A 20,253-nucleotide genomic window follows, 5' to 3' on the forward strand; every position below is an offset into this window, starting at 1 on the left:
GGTGTTCTCTCTGAGTTATAGTATACAAATATTAATTAAGCCATCCATCTTTATGAAGCATACAGATAATTTCCCCTTATTACAGAAGGTAGTAGTGGAAGCATTAAGGGTTGTATTATAAAGATGAAGAATCACATTAAAATTATATATATTAGAAAAATTTTGGTATAAAAAAAAATCCTACTTTTTGGTCCATAGCCTAAATTTTCCTCACGTTTGGTCATTTTCTCAGCCTGTAGCAAGACCTGTACACTCAGTAGGTGCAGACTCTGAGGAGGCAGAGGGACTTGGTAGCATTTAGGCAACTGAATACTGGTCTTTGCCTTTGTTCCAGTGCCCTCAAGAGTTGTTTTTACAGCTTTCTTCCTGATTTTTTTTTCCTTTTGAGCACTAAATTCTAAACAATAAAATCTATCTGAAAATCTTGCTGCAAATTTCTGATAAATATGTAATATGACTACAGGGCAGGAAGTGTGTGCCGCTGACACAGGTGACTGTGGGTGACATCCATGGCTTATACTCCAGGAAAGAGTCTGAAGAGCAGCAGGAAGAACATTTTCAGCTGGTGGGTAACTGCTGTGTAGGGTGAGCAATAGAATGGCTGATGCCCCCGAAATCGCAGCTGGTGAAGATGTTCACGGGTCGTTGTTCTAAAGGTGGTAATGTTATTATGAAATTGTTGGAACAAACCCACTATTTCTACAGGAATTGTGATTTATTCAACAGACTAAAGGAAAACTATGTTGTAAAGCTCGATTGTGCTGGCCGGCACAAGCAGGAGCAGGGAATGGGATGTGTGCCAGCAGAGGGCAACAGCCCGGAGCGCCGCTGGAGATGCTGGTGGCTCCTGCAGCATCTCCACCGGGAGAGCAGACCCCGGGGGGAATACTGGGGTGGGTGCTCCAGCCCCTGCTCTACGAATCACATGATTGAGAAAACAGTGCTCCGGTGGGAGTCTCTTACGGCTTCAGCTGTCAGAACATCCCTGATTGCAGCTCTGGAAGGTCCTTACCTAGGAGGTCTCCTAGAGCATCCTTTTGAGCCTTGCGATAACTTGGATTCCTGTGCGCTGCTGTAGTAGGTAAATTTTAGCTGCTGTTTTGGTTTTGTTACTGAATTCTAGCAGTGGCTGGGCAGCAGACACCCTCGGGGCTTCTCTGCTGAGGCACCTCGACCTCCAGCTCCCTTGGGAGCCAGTGCAGTACTTGAGTACCACCTCCAAGTGACTGCAATTAGCCCTGGAGGTACCAAGGCAGCTATTCCAGCAGATACCTTATCTATTGCTTTTCATATATGAATGCCCTTAATGAACCTTTTCCAAGAAAACATATGATCTAAATACAGATCTGTCTAAATGAGTATTTACTTAATTAGGATGACAAAGTAAGTTGGAAGGGACTTCTGAAGATGATCTGGTTCAAAGAACTCTCAAAGCAGGACCAGCTTCAGGGTGAGATCAGTTTGGTCACTCAGACATAAATATATATACACTTAATAAATGCATTAATAAAAATAAACCTTTATGTTTACATGTATCAACATATATATTCATCTAAATATCTATATCTCTAAAAAAAACCAGAATGAAAAATAATTTAGGCTGAGAAGATACAGCCTTGGAAGCTCCCGTGAATGCAGTGTTTTATGTACACCTTTCCCAGCTCTTCAATGCTGAAACCATAGATTTTTAAAGAAAGGTGATTAATGATTTCATGGAGGGGATTATGCAACTAAGCAGGAGAGCTGCTAAAGATGGGAAATTGCTTATGTATGATATGGATCTCTGGAGCCTGTATATTGGTATATAACTGGAAACAGGTATGTACAGGGGAGTGAAGTGTTCCCGAATTGTTGTTTGTGCTGTATTCAGGCTGGGTGATCCAGTGATTCAGGACTCTTCCAGTTTGCCTTGCAGAGCTAGGAAGGATTTTTCCCAATTTGATGCAATTTGCTTTCTGCTAGGTTTTTGGGAGGTGAAGTGACTCTTTCAGGCTTCTGCAGAGGCTGTGGAGATTGACAGGGTGTTGTCTGAGTGTACTGGGGCTCTCCACAGAATTAAATTCTCATAAGCACTCAGTGTCCTCTCCTTATAACCTCAGGGTTAAACCAGCTGCTGGATTTTGGGCCAGGAGAGAGTTTTGGATCAGATTGGTAGGGATTGTTTTTATTCCCTCCCTTTGTGCCACTTTTATTGAAGAAATTCCTTGCTGCTGTGGAGACACTGGCAATGCTTTGCTCTCTCGTCTCTCCGTGGCTCCTTGGAACTGGGGAGTTTGGTCTTTCACTGTAGGTCTGAAGATTGTCACAGGAATCTGGAAAGCTTTTGGTGGGCTGAGGGATGGTGGGACTGGCTAGAACAGGTGCTCTGGGGACCTTTCTACCCTGAGCATTGGTTATATGGTTGTCAGTTATTGAAGGTAGATTAGATGTAGGAGGAATTTTTGACTACTTGAGACTAGGAATTTTTGAAAGAGGCTGGAAAAATTCCACCCATCAGGTGTCACTAACTCCTTTTGGCTGAATGCTTTTTCAAGATACCAGTCTTTGCACTTAAAAACAAACAAGAAATTTTTGTCTCGGGGTTGTTACCCAGTCATGATTATTTTGCAAGGCTGCTATAAAAATAATCTCTGATTACTGGAACATGCTTTTGTCCCACTCCAGCAAGGACTATTCACTCTTTTGCTCTTGTCTGTCACTGGGATTTACCTTTCTGTGGTTGCTCTCAGGATTTGTAGAATCCAGTGGTACACAAGCCCATGGGGCAAAGCACATAAGAAGGTATTGCTGGTTTGGTTCAATTTAGGTGCTTAGCTTTCAGGCTGATTGGAGTGACATGTAAATTTTTAGGGTGAAAGCCTAATATTTTGTTACTGGAAAACTTTGCGTTAATAAAAATACACTTTGCAGCAATTTCAGACTTGCTCTTGTATCAGAACTTTTTATGATTACTCAATGGAAACAAGCTCTAGCCCTCATTTCTGAGATAAATTCTACTACGTTTATATAGTTCCTTTTTCTCTGGTTTGAGCTTTTGTCTTGCAGTTTTGCATGTTGTGTATCAACAGTGTAAGACTGGACATGGGGAAAGTACTCGAGGATCTGGATGTTTTAAACTGATAGTTTAACAGGATTCTCTAGGGGAAATTAAGGAATTTTTCCTGAATTCTGTGTGAGGTTTGACTTCATGGCTTTATCTGTATTTCTTCTGTTTATGGGTAGGGTGCCAAATGGTGTTTAAATAGCAAGACTCTCAATCCCCATGTGTCTTTGATAAAGTCCTTTAAGTTTCAGGTATGTTAAATTTATCTGAAGAATGAGGGTGATGAGTAGTTAAGATTCTCAACGAGATTATGAAACCCTCCTGTGGAAGGTACAATAGCATCTGTTCAATCATCACTGCTGATACATTTTAAAAAGATGTATGAAACGGGCTGAGGACATGGCTTGAGGAGAAACATACAACAGTGAGGTAATTTTATTTACAAAAGAGATGAAATGGCATCTTCCAAGAGAAATCTCTTGATACTTCCAATTATCTCTCCCTTTTGCACAAGAACATTTTGTGAATGGATGAGTAATGAAGAAGGCAAATTTTCTTGTCTTTAGTACAATTAACCTCTAAGGCCTCACTGGTGCAGAATGCAACAGAAGAATTATTTTAATAAAATGAGGGGGAAAAAAGATTTATATAAAAGTCTGTGCATTTTATCAATCGGAATAAAAATGACAAATGTAATTTAGTTCAGTGCTTTAGGCTAAATAGCATCTGCAGTTGAGAAGGACCCATGTTGCCTATGCAGGGTGTATTTGGCCTCATAGATTGCATAAAGGACAGGAAAGTTTTGATAAATTGGGGAACTAGAGGCAAGATCTTGCTTTCTGCGGTGGGAGTGGGGAGACTTAGGAGGGCTTGGATCCTCTCTTTCCTCACCATCACCACTCCTCTCCTGCGCTGCCCTGTGCGCGAGCTTGACCTCGGGACTGGGGATGTTCAGTCACTGAAACTTTTGTCCAGTCCGTAGATTGGATTGGGACTGAAGCAGTTTTGGGCCACTCGGCTCCTCCGCCACCCCCTCCTCAGACAACTCCCGGGCGGCGGCAGTGCCGTACGGCGGGCGGAGGGAGGGAGGGATGCCCGGGGGCCGGGGGCTGCCCCGCGGGCTCGGCGCTGCCCGTGCCGCTGCCGGCGGGCTCCGCTCTCCGCCGGGCCGGCTCGGGGCTGTCCCTGACCTATTTCGCTGCCGCAGCGGGGCCGTGCCGGCGGCGCCAGCCGGAGCCGGGGCGCGGAGGGCGCTGTCGGGGCGGTGCGGGGCGGTGCTGCCGTTGCCCGGAGACGCTCGCAAGCCCCGCCGGGGAGGGGAGGGGAGGGGGCTGCGCGGCGGCGGCAGTCGGTGCGGCGGGGCGCGCCCGGCACGCAGCGCTCCGCTCCCGCAGGAAGCGGCCCGGGGCGGGGGCGGCCGCTCGCAGCCATGCCGGGCCCGGGGCGCTGAGCCGGCCCCGCCGCCGCCCCGCACAATGGAGGAGGAGAGGTGGGTACCTCCGCTAGCCTTTGTGTCCGCCCGGAGCGCGGCGGGATGGGATGCCCTTCCCCGGGGTGCGAGCGATGCGGGGCTGTGCGCAGGAATGCGGGGCGCGGCTGCGGGGACCCCCGCTCCCCGCCGGCAGGAATGCCTCCTGCGATGGGCGCCCGCCGTGCTATTCATGGATGTTGCAATGTCATGGTGACAGGCGGCTTCGCCCCGCGTGCCCACACCGAGGCAGAGGAGGGGATTCCGTAGGATGTGTTTCGGATGTGATTAAGGACGTGAGGGGGGCAGGTCGGGGGGCGTTCGCTAAAATGGAGGTGCGGGGCAGGGGGCTGGGATGCAGGACGTGGGGGTGGGATGCAGGACGGCGGGGGGGTAGCTGCCCCGCCGGCTCGCCTCGCCGGCACGATGTGCTGGGCTTGTGTGTGCCCTGCCTGCGCCTGGAACCTCGGGCAGCCGACTTCGGCATTCCGCTGAAGACAGACTCACTGATACTTGCTGCTTTTTTGAGTCACGAGTGAAAATCTGTAATATCTGTGAATCCTTCGGGGGTCGATTTTCCAGCAGCGCGTGTGGAAGCCGAGCACTGTGCGGTGTTAGGGCAGTGCAGGGGATCCCGCGTCTCCCTCGCACGGTAGCCGGGCCGTATAGACTTTATTCCTGCCAGGCGGCTCTATTGCTCCAAAACCTGCGGGAAGAAGTGTTTACCGAGTCGACTTAATGTCCACTGAACCCATAAAAGATACTATCGCTGCGCAGGGACCTAGTGAATGCCAGAGAGACGTTCAGTGTTTTGGCTCTGCCCTTATTACTCCCTTCTGTCAGGTGCCTTTCACACACCAGAAGCTACTTCTGCTGCTTCAAATGAAACATTAAACTGGTCTGAGTTTTTTTACAATATTATTTTAAAAACAGGATATGCTGAGTGCTTCCTTTTGTGCTGGTGACCTTGCAGGGGGTAGGGGAACAGAGAGGGGGCTTGACCTGCTGGTAGGACTAAATGTCAGGGCTTGACAGGAGTTTTGTTTAAATATGATACATTAGAAAATTAAGCTGGAGTCAACCCCCAAATTCTGGAAATTTTCCTTCTGTTGAGGGAAAACATTCGCAGCAGCCTGTAGGAGTTGTTTTCCAAGCTCTAAAGGGCAGCTTTCTACCCTTCTGTGACTCAAGGGTTGTAATTGTTTGTGTTTTTAACATGCAAAACCTTTCATCCTGCCACATTTCTCATTGTAGGGCTTCTGCTTCCTGTAATGGTGCCAACAGTCACCTCTGAATATTAATCCAAATATTAATTAATTGCAAGGGCCTTGAAATCTTAGTTTGTCACGCTAGATGCCAGCTCATGGAATGGGATTCCTTTTTTTTTTTGCTTTTTTCTTTATTTGTATAAGTGAGCCTGTGTTTGAGGAAGTGGAACAGAGCTGTTTTGATACCCCAGGCTGGGATCATCCTTGGCACAGTTGCTTATACTTTTTTTTTTTGATGGTTACGAGCAATGGTCTCATTTTGACTGGAGGTCTTTTTCCGGGGATACAGTGGTGAAAAAGCCACTAGGAAAATACCTGGACTATTTTACCTTATCCTGTTGTTTCCAGACCATCTGTTTTTAGGGCATGAAGGACTATCCCCATCAGCATGTTCTCTGCCTCTGGAAGTGAGGAATGATTACCCAAATTGCTGCTTGCATTTCTAATTTTCAGGAAGAGGAAGGCAGTCCTGAACTGGTTACGGGCAGTAATGATGTGGGGTTTGACTCTTGGCAAGGAAAGCTGGAAATATTCACCTGCTTTCTGGTTCAAAAGGGCATGGTGTGTGGGGCTGTGCTGGGGCTGCTTTGCCTGCTCGGAGCAAGTCCTGGGAGGAGGTGTTTAAAAATGACCTTGGTGGGCGAGCACGGTGGGCTCAGTCTGTGCTTATTGCTGTGCTTTTGCCCTGCATTTCAGCTCAGATCTGTGTCAGGCAGACTGGTCCTCAAATTTTACACTTGATAACTTTCATAACGTCAGAGTTCCCCCTGGTTTTTAATATTTCTGCATTTTCCATTTTCGTAGTCAGTGAGGATCCATGTTACTTGTGCTCACATCACCTCTGACTCTGGTCCCAAGCCTGCCCAGACTCAAATATCCTGTTAACTTGCACACCCAGGATGTTCAGTGGTATCATGTGCCCATGTCATTGCACATGAGCAGAAGCAGCTGGGGGCAATGGAGATTTAACCTGAAACACTCACATTTGGTAATAAAATATTTCAGAATCTTGGTTCTCTTTTACTGTGGTGATAGGGACTTTTATTTTATGGAGAAATTGCAGAAGGTTTACAGTTGGGCATGATACTCTGGTTCTGAATTTGCAAGATGTTTTTGAGTTGGAATAGAAAAAAAACCTCTGGAATGTTAATTTTTTTTGGTTAAAATATTAAAACACCTGTAGTTTTATATTTGAGTGAAGGTAGTCCGTGGTATCTGTTTGAGAAATACAATATTTGCCTTTGAAAGCAAATGCTATTGTCATATTTAAGTTATTTTGTGTTGTTTCCATTACTGACAGCAAAGACTTTTCTTCTCACTAGTTCCCAAAGTCTTCTTTCCCCTTGAGGTCTCCTTTGATATGAATATCCTTTCGGGGATCTGCTGTATGCCAACTGTGTATTTTCCTAAGCTAATGTCTCCATGTTGATGCAGGCACTGAAAAAAAATCAACAAAATAGGAAAATAATATTGCTATTAAAAGAAAAATAATCCTTTCCGTTATGCTGCCTCCCATATGTTTTAATGATAATGCATTTCTCTGAAATCCTCTCAAAATCCAGTTCAGTATGTGGATTCCTTCAGTCACAATTTTTTGAATGTCTTTGTATGTACCGAAAGACAAATTCAGAAATTGCGATTTTTATAACTATGCCGTTACACTGATAGGTTTTCCTTACTGTGTCTGCCTGACTCCAGGAATAAAACTACTGGACATAATGTATTTCTCCTGTTATTTGGGACATTGATTCTAAACAGAGAATTAGGCCATTTAAGGTAAAATGAGTTTTCATTTTGCTTAGCCTAAACCAGTATTTTGGTCTCCATTTACCTTTGTAGAGGTGTTAAAGTTTTGAACACTACTAACTGCTATTGGGCACCTGGCATATTTTTAGATCAGAGTGATGTCAAACCTCTCAGAAACTGCAGATTAACATTTTCTGGTGATGATTGCTACATATCCCACAAAGAAGCTCCATAGGCTTTGGAAATTTATGGCTAGCAGACATTTCTAAATTAATACAAGGATATGAAGCCCCTACAGTGGTGCTGGATTGCCCGTGCAGGACACTGATCCTGGCTGAGTCTTTGGCCAAGCTTGTGGTGCTGAGGCTCTGTGGTGCTAGGGGACAACCAGGAGAGCAGAGCTCAGCCTGTGGTGCTCAGGCAGGAGAGGAGGGCAGCTCCCAGAGATCCCCCAGGATGCACAGTGGGATGAGCCTGGGCTGGAAATGTCTGGGGACCCATCACCTCCCCAGTGTGAGCCTGGTGGTGGTCACGTTGGATTAGAGCTGAGTCCAGAGGCTCTTCTCCCAGAAACATGAGCAGAAACTCGTCCTTCTGTGCTCTGAAGGAGAGAGTATTTGAGATCTGCCCTTCCTTCAGGATGAACTCCCGGCTCCCATAAAGCCAGTGTTAGAATTGGATTTGGCAGAGCTGGGATTTTTGTTCCTGGGGTTTACCAGCTCTCTGCACGGCAGTAATCTTGCCAGCGGACAGTTTATCTCTAAGGAAGGCTTTTATTCTTTCACATAATCTACAAAGACATCTGTAATTACTGCTGGTAACTACGGCAACCCAACTTCATAGCTGAAACATGCGGGCAGCAGAACGGTGGGTTATGGGTTTTTAAAATACCTTTCTGTCAGCTGAGTTGTGGCCACACTTGGGCAGGAGCTGGGCTGTGAACCCTGGCAACCTGAGCGCAGCTCTGCTAGGGGGTCCTGGAGAGGAGAAACACAGTGTCAACAGGGTAGTGATTATTAGCTTCACTGGCCTAATTGGGGACCCTCAAATCAGGGTTCATTTGTTCTACTTGGGGACATCATTGAAAGGCCACGCAGGAGGTGGCAGTGGGGTTGGCACTGTCTGAAACCAAGAGCCTCTCTGCTCATTTTAGGAGCATCCTGCTGTGTCTGTAAAGAGGATGTTCATCTGGCCCAGGGAAATTAAATCATTTGTCCATTCACTCAGTGCACGGCCTTGGATAGCCCAGGAATAGAACAAATTGCTCCTGGCAGCTGGCTCATGAGTCCTGCTGGTGTAGTAGGACATCAGCTTGGCAAACATGGGGGGATGTCCCTGTGGTCATGGGGTGCAGGGGCTCCAGCGTGTCCAGTTGGTCTTGGCTGGTATCTTTGATCAGAGGACCCTATTCCTCCTTTGGTTTGATCCATTAAAATAACAACAGGGTAATAAATGTAATAGTTCTTAGCCTTGTGGAGGGAAAAAGGTCAGAAAAAGCTGTGAAATGTAATGATTTGGTCTTCTCAGGGGCAGCTTTTGCTTTCTGGCAGGTTGCATGTGCTCAGAGCATTCAGGTTCTTGCATTTTTATGTTGGAAATGCGTCAGTGATCTCTGAGAGTATGTGCATGGAGGTGTAAAATATCTCTCCCAGATAAAATCATCCTCTGTCCATTACAGGAATTCTATGGAATCAGTCTTAAAGATGAGTTAAAGGCTCTTAGACATTAATGCTTCAAATCTGTTTTTTTTAATGAGTCACTTGGAAAAAACTTTAAATAGCATAGCTTGATCTTTTTTGAAACAAGTTTTTAACCAGACAATCTGTGGTATTTTCTTATGTTAAGCCTTTGGCAAATTCTGAAATCTGCCCCTTTTAATTATGCTGAGGATGTCTCTTAGGATGTTTTTTTAAAAATTACCTTTCCTGCTTTTTAGGAAGAGCTGATTGATCTTTTTCCAAAATCCTAAAGCAAGTTTTTTTTTTGCTTTTAAAATACACAGACAAATGTTGGTGGAGTTGAGGCTTTATAAAAGGCTTGTTGACCTGACATTTACTTTGGAGTTCAGTGAAACTTGCTGTGTCCTTTGAACTATATCTTTTGCCAGTGGAAAAGTTTGAACATAATGAATCTTTGGTCTCCGGCACTGGAGAGGTAATAGATAAATCTCAGCAGTGCGATTGTTCTTATTAAAGAGCCCCCATGATTTCTGTGTGCATGGCTTGATTTTGGGTCTGTGAGGTGTGTCTGTGGGGCTGTTCGGGGCAGTGTCCTGTTGTGATCCAGCTGTCCTGCCCCGGGAGCAATGGGAGTGGCTCTCCCTGACGCTGCCTTTCAGTTTCACTTTCTTTTTTTAATACTTTTTTCTTTTTTGTTTACTTTGCTTGCTTCCTGTACGCGTTTCAGCTTTGGAGCCTGAAAGCTCCGTGAAGTCACTTGCACTTCTAGAGCCTTGTTTTTCCCTCCTTGGCTCCATCGTGCCACGGGGGCAGGTTTAGCTGTTTAAAAATCAAGGGTTTATGCTGGGGTGTTTAAAGCTGTGGTCAAACTTCACCTGGCCTAAAGTTTCAACGAGGGCTTTTGATAGACACAGCACTGAGGCTTAGCTGGGTTTGGCCGTGTCCCTGGAGCGATGAGGCTTCCTCACTGCACTGTGCAGAGCTGGGGAAGAGCCAAGTGCCAGCACAGCTCCATGTCCATGAGCACCTCTGGCAGTATGTGTGGCACAAAATGAGTTCAGCTTTCTTCAGGGATAGAAAAGCTGTTTGTGTCGTTGCCTGGTACCAGTCCCTTGAATACTGAACATTTAACACGAGGTATTCTCCTTTTCTGTTTTTTTTTTAAATCCAGCCATACTAAGCTAATTGGATGACAACTATAACGGAGTCTGGGAAGTTGTCCCCCTCACTGGGACATGTGCTGAGTGATGTTGTGCTCAGCCTTGTGGCTTCACTTATGACTGAAAATATTTCACTTGCTCAGCAACCTGAAAGAATTGGACTTGGCTGGTTTTTGGCCTTTGTCTCAGGCACAAAGCTGGAGGCTGCTCAGTATGCAGGCGTGGATTCGAGCTGTGTGCAACTTGGCTGCTGCTCAGCCTCTTGCTTCTCGAGGCAGGAGAGTGCAGCCCACCAAAGACTGCTGGGGGGGCAGAGAGCTTTGTGTGGTGTCAAGGGACATGGGGATGGTGACAGCCACTGGTCAGGAGCAGGCAATGGGGAGGATGTAATGTTCAGCAAGGGTCTCACACTGTCAGGTGGTTGTAAATAGCAAATAATGTGTTTTTCAAAGTGCAAGTCATTGTATGTAAGTGTATGTGTATATAGATCTATATGTGCATGCATACACACCTTGACAGGGGCTGACGGGGTATTCTGGGAAGGATCCTTCCACACTGTTTTACTCTTCTTCAGACATCACCTTCTGGCCATCAGTAGAAACAGGATGCTGGGCTACCGAGACTGCTGGTTTAACCTGATTCAGCCTTTTTTATCATGATACCAGCCCAACTAGGAAAGCTGGCAGGGAGGAGGGGACAAAAGTAAAGGAGACTGTCCTTTGGAAGGGAAAGCTCTGAGAGGGTCTCCAGTCAGGCACATGGGGTGATGGAGTTGCCTCCTGACATCTGCCATTCTCTTGGAGTTGGCTTTCGACAGGACAACCCTCCTTGACTTGTCTTGTTTGCCTTTGCCTGCGAGGGGTTTGAGGGGTGAGCCATGGGCACGAGCAGAACAGGGACCTGCCTCAAAGTGCTGCTTCTTTCACAGGTGGGAGCCTTTAGCTCCGAGTGATTTCACAGGCTTTTGGATCAGGGAGATGGAGATATTGACCTGCTGTCAATTGTGTGTAAAGAGCAAATGCTCCCAACAAAGTAATGAGGACACGTATGTGCCTTAGGCACCTGTTGGCCTGATTAAACACAGCACATAGCTGGGTGCCTCTGGTTCAACATTACCTCTGTAGCTGGTGGTTCTGGTAGGAAGGTTTAATAATTCATTCCATATGTTTCAGTGGCAATAAATAGATCTGTTTCTGAAATGGAAATGGGATGTGGCTTCAGTAAAGGTTTGAAAGCTGCACAGGGAGTTTTAATAGCCCTTTTCTACTTCCCTCTAAAGAAGATGCGAGTCATGTATTGTGTGCTTGCCTTTTTCAGATGGGACATTGAAGACTAAACTTTTTCTCTGTATGAATGTTAAAAAACCCCTGGTACTCTTGCAGTTCCCAGTGCTGAAGTCTATTTCTATTCAGTGAGGCAATTATGTTCTGGCTTGAATTTCAACTTACACTGCTTTCCTGGCCTGAAGCCTGTAAGACTGGGCTTTGTCCTCAGGTGTTTGGCACTTTTTTCTTTTCTTCCCTGCTGGCTGACATGTGGGCTGAGTTGGCTTTCAACATCCATGCAGAAGTAGCTGCATTTTTTGATGCTCTTGATGTGGAGAACCTAAACTGACTAACAGACTTGTGAGTAAGTCCATGCTTAATACCCTGTGCTGCAGTTTTAGGATGCTTGTTTTTCTAAAGTGCCTTTTAATCAAACTTTCTACTCCATTTTTGTTCCTGTTTTTAGCATTAAGCAGAGTTCCCGTTCCTCTGAGGCAGCTGAAGATGAAAAGGACCAGCGTACAGTGACAGTCAATCCCTCTCACATGAGAAAGGCTTTCAAGGTCATGAATGAATTACGGAGGTACACTTTTGACTTACTGGGCACCCTCTCTGGTTTAGCAGAATTGTGCTGGTTGAGAGACATAGAAAATAGTCTGTGCCATCTTTGTTACAGCTAATGATTGCAGGTAGAGTATTGATCAACAAACAGGAAGCTAAAATAAAGTCCTTCTGTGGTGGGCTGGTCTCCCCAGTCTCAGACCTCTGTCTTCCCAAAAACATTACCTGAGCCACAGCCTTCATTCACAGATGATAATTCGTTTAGTCTTTTCCATTACTTACAGCAAATTCAGCTGTAAACTATGTTCTTAACTGAGGTAATGGTCTGAAACCCAATAATAGAACATTACAGACATTAAGACACCTACACATAATTACAGACCAAAGATTATTAATGTACTGTTCTTAGTCTCTTTGACTAGCAGCATCACTCAGTCTGGGCTTAGCACTCCAAAGTAAGGGGCAAAAAAAAAAAAAAAAGCAAGTACTCAGGAAGAATGTCAGCTCTCTTCTTGCAAATTGAAAAATCCTGATATTGGTTAGAAGAGAACACCTTGGTCTTTACACAGTTGTGTGGATACAGGGAGAACAGAGGCTGAAAAAATATCTCTGAACACAGCTTTGAAAACTGCTGTCATCACATCAGCAGTGTGGTGGCAGTGGTTCAGCCTGAGTTGTTTCTCAGTTGCTGTTAACCCACAAACCACACAGAAGTTCAGTGAACATTTCTCTGACTAGTTCATTGGACTTACTCACCCTTCTAATTTTAAAAAGAATTCTTATGGAAAGTGTGTGTGTGATACACATGAATGTATGAGCTCCCTAGCTGTCGAGATGATGTGGTGAAAGCAGGTAACATCCTTTGCTCTTCCTGCACACTCCAAGTACTCAAAAGATGCTGTAAAAGCTACTTATTCTCCATGGATTAAGTAGTCTCCTAATATACAAGTTCTCTAGTGTGGAGAAAGATTGGAAATGTTTCCTTCCACAGATATCTGACAGTGCTTCTCTGTTGCATAGGAACAGAATAAGGAAATATTGTAACAATTACATGAAGCAGGGTATGTTGTAATTTTTTTACTTATAACTGGCATCCTTCTGGTCCTTTCTTTGTACTGAAAGCAAAGGATCTGAAACTAAAGGCTTGTGCAGCTACATTCAGACATCTATTGTGCTACTATTATTCCTTTCTTAATTGAAGCATAGTGGGAATCAGTGGAGACAGACAATGTTTCTTAGTGCCTGTGGTTAGGTATCTTGGGCAATGCTGAACAGATAAAATGTAGTAGACTGAAAGCTGCCCTTAAGGACCTATATAATGTTTTCATCTTCTGGCTCCTCTTTTTTTTTTGTTGGCTCCTGCTGCTGTTGTGGAATATGTGGTTTTCACATCTCTTCAATGTGCACTGAGCTTGGGATCTGTTCAGCTGTCAGCAATCAGTGTTAATAGATAACTTGAATAACAATTTCTCCCTTCACATGCATCCACAAATCTCATTCAGAGGGTCTAGAAAAGTCATGCTAAGTCTTTAGCCTATATACTATATAGAATCATGGAATTGTTTAGGTTGGAAAAGACCTCTAAGGTCATTGAGTCCAACCCTTAAACCAGCACTGCCAAGGCCACCACTAAATCATGTCCCTAAGTGCCACTTAGGCTTTTAGTTTGAAAATGTGGATGAAATTATTTTATGAGTGGTACTTTTGATGGCTGTAGCCCAAAGAGGAATTGAACAGAGCACCTTTTACATAAGCTAAAAGAAATGAGGAAGCTTCCATTAAGAGGCTCTTAGAGTTCCCCTCATTGCCCTTTCCCCTTCCAAATTGGGATGAATGTAGAGTACAGACTGCCAGTTTCTACTTTCTTCCTGTTTTCCAACTGTAACCCTGCATTTCACAGCTGTTTTGTTCACATATTTCAATATATGGGGAAGAGACATACCTGGTCCATTAGAAGCTCTGTGTATATTTATTTGATAATGCAGTTTCCTAAAGACAAAGTTCAGTGTGGAGATAAGTATTTCCAAAGAGAAGACAACATCTAGATTTACAGACACTGATCCTTTTTCAGGCTTGACATTTGAAAAGAACACCCTTAGTTTGCATTTGTATGCTTAAGCATCTTAAACCAACTTATTGGGAGGCTGAGCACTCCTTGCTGTCGGCATCTTCGAAGCTCTGTGCAAACATTAACTAATGAATCCTCAAAGGACATACGTGGGGCAAGTAGAAAAGGTCACTCGTTAATGAAGTGGCTTTTCCAAAGCTCTACAATGAGTCAGTGGGGGAGCTTAGAAGGTTTCTTTTTTGGTTTCTGTCTGGAACCCTGTTCTTTATCCCAATGACTCTTAATCCCAGACTAATTCATGAGGTAAATGAAGTCCTCAGGCCCATGGATAAACTCCAGTGATTGATACCTCCTCTCTGGCAGATGGCTGAGGCAGCTTCTGCACTTACCAGTGACAGGATCTATTTTGGTGGCCACATTCTTTAGTGACAAGCATGGAATGAAGTACAGAAATCACTTCATTTTTCATTCTACCTTTTCCCTGTGGAAAGATGAAAGGGCTGCTGGTGTTCCCTTGCATGTCTATTTCTTGCCTTACAGACTTGCTAGAGCCTGGCCCCAGGTAGTGCCCAAATCTTTAAGCTCTTCTGCCCCTTCTCCAAGCCCTGCTTGTTTGAGAGGTGAAGGAGCCCCTTACCCTTCATTCTTGGGACAGCATGTATGCCTAGTTTGGCTTCCAGGTTTTTTTTCCTAGGAAAGCAGAACCACAGGCGGGGCTGCAGCCTCAGGAGGATCCAGCCTCTGCTTTGTAGGCAAACAGTGACAGGAGCTGGTAGCTGAAGGGTTAGAGGACCTTCCCCTGGGATTTGGCAGAAGCTCAGGTGCCATGTCTATAATAGCTGGTCTTCCATTTTTTTGGCCTGTACTGATGTAGCTTTTTGACCAGGAATTCTGAAATTCTGATCTTTGTCTTTTCTGGTATTTTCCCAGCAAGCGGCTCCTCTGTGATGTGGTGATTGTGGCCGAAACCGTGGAGATGGAAGCTCACCGGGTGGTGCTTGCAGCCTGCAGCCCTTATTTCTGTGCCATGTTTACAGGTACTGCTTTTGACACCAGACTGTGCTTGGGCTGAATGGGCCATTGCAGTCCCCAGGCCTCAGGCTGTGTCTCTGTCAGGAGCTGCAGCACAGGCAGGAGAGGGTTTGCTTGAGAGAGAAGTGGTACCGATGGGTCTGCAGATTGCTGTACTTGATGGATGATGCTGGTCATTCTTGACTAATTCCTGTGGGGTGGCTGTATGGCTGTGGGGTGAGTGGATAGCATGTGGGACACTGTGAGGTTACTGTGGAGTTTGGCTCACTGCTTTATGGGTTAGTATTTTTTCACCTAACAAGACCTTGGATCATGAAAACATTGTCATCAAGCACGTGTTCAGTGCCCTAAATGTTCATGGTGCACATCAAAGAGGTTGCTGGCACAGGAGTTGTAGTTTCAAGGCTCAGTCCTGCCGATACTGATTTGGCAGTCACAGATGTTTAATCTCCCATGGCACTTCTTTCTGCTGCCTGAAATAACACCGTTGTTCTCTTCATCCCAGTGAGTTTTAGCAGCCCAGCTTTTTAACAGGGTGAGTTGCTGCAGTCCAATGTGTTTTGGTAAAGACAGAAAGGAAGAAGAGGACAAAATTCTTTCTCTGATCACCTGATTCCCAGAGCAGGTGCCCTTCAAAGGCTGTGCCCAGACGGGGCAGCAAAAAAAAACCAAAGAAAGCTAAGTCAATCCTGAAGGAGGGGAGTGAGCGGCTTATTTAAGTCATTCTAGTAAAATTAGTCTGGTCAGAAACTCCTTAGCTTCTTTCCTTTTCCTTGCCCTTATTTCCAGGATAGGAACTGACAAATACAAAGAAAATGATTGTACACCCCAGGGGATAGTTGTTACTGTCCCTGAGCTCCAACATAAATGAGGTTCAGGGGTTTTTCCCCTGTTTCATGTTCATTTGCTTGTGGTCTGGGCCTTTCTTCTTCCTTTTAAAAACCTTGAGATTAGACCTAGTTTAATTCACTTTGCTGGAAGCAGAACACAGCATTTCTCAGGAAAAAGCTTGTCATTTGTGAAGCTTTTTTCCCTTCTGTAATGGAGGTGGGGGGAAAACCTCCAGTGTAAAATGTGAGGAGAGATGTGACACTCCCCATGGTGGCTTTATCAGTGTGGTGGGCTAAGGTGGAGAGCATCTGTGTTCTCTGGGGCACTGGTGCTGCACCCTGAAGTTGGTACTGGCTATGGTAGTGAGGCAGAGGAGCAAACACTGCTCAGAAGCAACTATGTTTGAGGGCACCTCGAGCTCTACTTGTGATGCTTGTTCCTGATGAGAAGTTTAATAAAGAAAAGCTCTTGGAAAAACCCTCTGATCCTTAGAGGTCATCTGAGTGGGAAGGTGGTGGTGCAGGGCTGCTCATGTTTCCATGCAGGAATTCTCTGGGCCGTGTAATCCCTCACTCTCTGAGTTAAACAGTAATCAGCTAACCCGTCATGTGGCTGGCTCAGAGCTCCCCTGGGCTGGGTGACAGCCTTGGCAGCCGCCTGTCCCCTCCCCCTGACAAGTCCCCGGGGGCAGAGGGTCAGGCAAAGACCGGCTCTCCCTTTGCTTTCAGTCTAGCTATCCCCAAATTCCTAAGGTCTGGATCTCTCTCTTTCGAAGACAGAGCGTGTGATCTCCTTCCAGCTGCGTGGCAGTTCATTCCCTGCGAGGAGACAGTGTAAAATCACAGCTTCAGCACGAGCTGGTTGTTGTGACTTGGTTTTTTTGCACTGCACATCAGTGATGGAGCCAAGGGATCAGGTTCAGCTGCACTGTGGGGGCATTTGCAGGAGCTGCATATGCACACTGAATTCTTACTGGAGGGGTCCCCCAGCAGTGCTGGCAGCCACGAGTGAGTAGTGAGTGATCAGTGTGGAGCTGTGAACAGTGGGAACCACACTGAAACCCACAGCTCATCCACCTTTGCCCACCGCTTGCTCTGCAGGCTCTGTCCCTGTCAGCTGGGCCTGACTTTGGAGCCATGGTTGACCTTGTGATGACCTTGTATCCTCTGGTTAGCCATTCCTCTTTGAAGTATTCCTGGAAAGTCTGGAAATGGGTAGGCACATTTTCCATTTGTAACTTCCACTGCTGAAGGAGAGATGGGACTCAGCCCTTCCTGAGTGTCCCTTTCCATACTGGCTTACTAGAGCATTTTGGATGCTGGTCCTTGTTGGCACTATTCTGTGGGGATGATTTGGGACAGTAATTTCTGTCTATTTAGAAGAAAACACAATCATGTTAGAAAGGGCAACAAATAGTTCAGTGACACTGCTAGGACTGCTCCTGTCAGATACCTTTGGAATTTTGGAAGTGCTGAAGGAGGAAGCAGAAACCTCCCTTGCAGGTCTTGTGTGCTGCTTCAAAGCACTCACCCCATGTGTGAGAGGCTGTGGTTTTGTTATCCAATGCACTCGTATTCTCCCTCAGCACATCTGTGACTTAGGAAACAGCCAAAGCTGTGGCTGTACACTGGAAAGCCTCTCTGGAGTGCAGCATTCAGGAGGCAGGGCAGGCTGCTGTGCTGGGTAAACACAGTGCCATGGGCTGCTACAGTTTTGAGTGTAGTTTGTCTTGTGACAAAACAGAGCTCTGCTCTCTCCTTGCCTTCATGAGCAGAGGGGAGTGGAAAAAGCACTGCTGGGTGTTGAATGTGGTGCAGGAAAGGCAATGCCTTCATGGGGGGCTGCAGACTGTCCCCTAAAGAGGATCTGTTCAGAGCCACCCTGCCTGTTTTGCCTGCCTTTGCTCCCTCACACCTCGTCCCTTGTGTCTGCTTGGCTGCAGTGGTGCAGGGACGGGATCTGTGCAGTGCCTCCTGCAAGGCAGCCCTTCCCATCACAGTCCTTATGAGAGATAATGCTAGTGCTTTGAATTATTCTGTAATTAAGGTATCAGGTGGGGCTCGAGTCTGACTTTATAAAAGACACCCTAGGAGCTGGGTTTTGTGGGGTTTAAGGTGTAGGGTTTCTTTTCTGGAGAGATGTGAGATGAGATGCCCTCAATGGTCCATCACTCAGCTGCCCACAGCGCTGCTCCAGAGGCTTGCCCTGGGTCTGTGCTTGGAGGAAGGGGCAGCCTGGTGCCTGCTCCTGGTCTGCACCAATCCTGCCTTGGTTCACTTGTGGTGTCTCCCGGTTCTTCCCCATTCCACAGCACTAGAGACTTGTCCACCCGGTGACGAGTGGGAGGGACTCGATCATGCCGAGTCAGATCCCATCCAACCGTGGGCGCAGCACAGGAGACTCCCCTCCTGGGGTGCCTGGGCTGGTCCCAGAGCAGAGGCAGTGGAGGCTGTTAGTATGCAGGGCTGGCAGCTTGCTGGTGGGCGAGGAAGCCCACACAGCTTTTATTTTTGTTGCCTGTGTCACATGGATGCCACGACGACAGATGATGTTATTGGATTGGTCCCCCCAAGCTATTTCTGCATCGATCTCTGGGTGTGTGTGGCTGAGCCCCTCCTTGCATTGAGGGTCCTGCAGGGCTCTGGGCTCCCCATGCAGGGGGTTTGGTGGGTGCTCCTTACAGGCACCTCCAGCACCACAGGGCTGATGGGGACTGGTCTGTTCTCAGAAGCACCCTCTCATCTCTGGAGATGTTTGGGGTTTTTTGAGGGGAGGAAGTGTGTGAAGATGACATTTTGTCAATTAAAAAGTCCTACCTGCTTTGAAGGCCTCACAAATGTAGGTCATTTATCCCTTTGTACTGGTACATTTGTATTCATGGACTTCTCTGAATAACATCTTATTATTCAGTTTGAAAAATTGAATTTGGGGCAAATATTATTTCAGTTCTTGGGATGTTGTTGACTGTTCTAACACTCATGGTCCCACCCCACTCCTATTATTTGCCTCCTTATTCACATAAGGAAAGTCAGCAAAGTTCAATTAGCAGGATCCAGGTTTTGCTCAAGCTTGGATCCTGTTTAGCATCTGACTCTGTGCTCTGCACTTACTGTGCCCAGCCACGTCTGGTGGAACGCTGCACGGAGATGTAGGTTGTAATTACTTCTGTAGGCTGCAGGAAATATTTTTCCACTTAATCCCACAGTGGTACTGAGTCACCAGATTTCCAAGAGTAGTGATTATTCATGCCCAGGTTTAAGAATTGACATTTCTTCATGCTCTCTTTGTTTAGTTTTATTTTTCCACTTATTTTCTTTCCGCTTGGGAGTTTGTTCTTTCTTTTCTGTGGAGATCCTGGTGATTAAATCCTGGGTGAAGTCACCATGTATGGGGATGCTGGAAGGACTGTGGAGTCCTTTCTCCTCCCTGCAGCATTTTTTTGTTCCTCTGACGTGCTCCTGTTACCTGGGGGGTGAGGAGGTGTGCATAAAGCTATGGGTCATGAATAGGCTCTTACACAGCTAAGGGGCTTTACTTGTATTTTCAGGGAGGAAATTATTGCACTAGTTCCACATGCTTTTGAGTTATGGATTTAGAGAAAGGGTACAGTTTGGATCCAAAGGTGTGAGGTTGGGAAGGTGAGAGATGAGAACTGCATCTTTCTGTGTGGATGCTTTGCGCAAGGTGCAAGTGATGGATGGGTTACAGCAGGGTAATTTAGGAGAGAAGCTTGCTGCATGCTGGGTGTAACTGCTGCCCTGTGTGCTTATTTTCCTGACTAGGTTTCAGCTTCTTTCTAAAGAAAAAGAATAACACGGCATTGTTTTTAATGTAGGGTATACCACAAAATAGCCTAATGTAGCTGTTGTAACATACTCATTCTATCTATATGTATATGTATTTAAAAAAATGTAAATATATTTTTAATAAATATATATAAAAATATATTTTTCAAAGACCTTCCTAAGACATGTCCACAGTCTCTTTGAGGCTGTCCCTGTACTGAGACATGATTGACAGGCATACTGGGGTTTTTTAGCTCCTATGTTTGAATGCAGGTGAACCATTGTCGGGGTCCCTGGCCCCTGGTCAGCCTCGTTCCCCATTGGTTGGTTTGTGTTCCCCTGCGCGG

General features: G+C 45.9%; 1 protein-coding gene across 2 annotated transcripts in view; it reads left to right on the top strand.

Moving 5' to 3' along the window:
- Positions 1–4,455: 4,455 nt before the first annotated feature.
- KLHL3 (kelch like family member 3) overlaps positions 4,456–20,253 on the top strand; it is a 51,072-nt gene continuing 35,274 nt past the window's right edge. For both annotated transcript variants that reach the window (XM_039559530.1, XM_039559531.1), the window contains exons 1-3: positions 4,456–4,532; positions 12,096–12,212; positions 15,189–15,295. In XM_039559530.1, coding sequence (XP_039415464.1) covers positions 4,519–4,532; positions 12,096–12,212; positions 15,189–15,295 — 238 coding nt within the window. In that variant the 5' untranslated portion in view covers positions 4,456–4,518. The remainder of the gene's footprint in view (positions 4,533–12,095; positions 12,213–15,188; positions 15,296–20,253) is intronic.

Source organism: Corvus cornix, chromosome 13 (genome assembly GCF_000738735.6).
Source record: "Corvus cornix cornix isolate S_Up_H32 chromosome 13, ASM73873v5, whole genome shotgun sequence".
Lineage (NCBI taxonomy): Eukaryota > Metazoa > Chordata > Aves > Passeriformes > Corvidae > Corvus > Corvus cornix.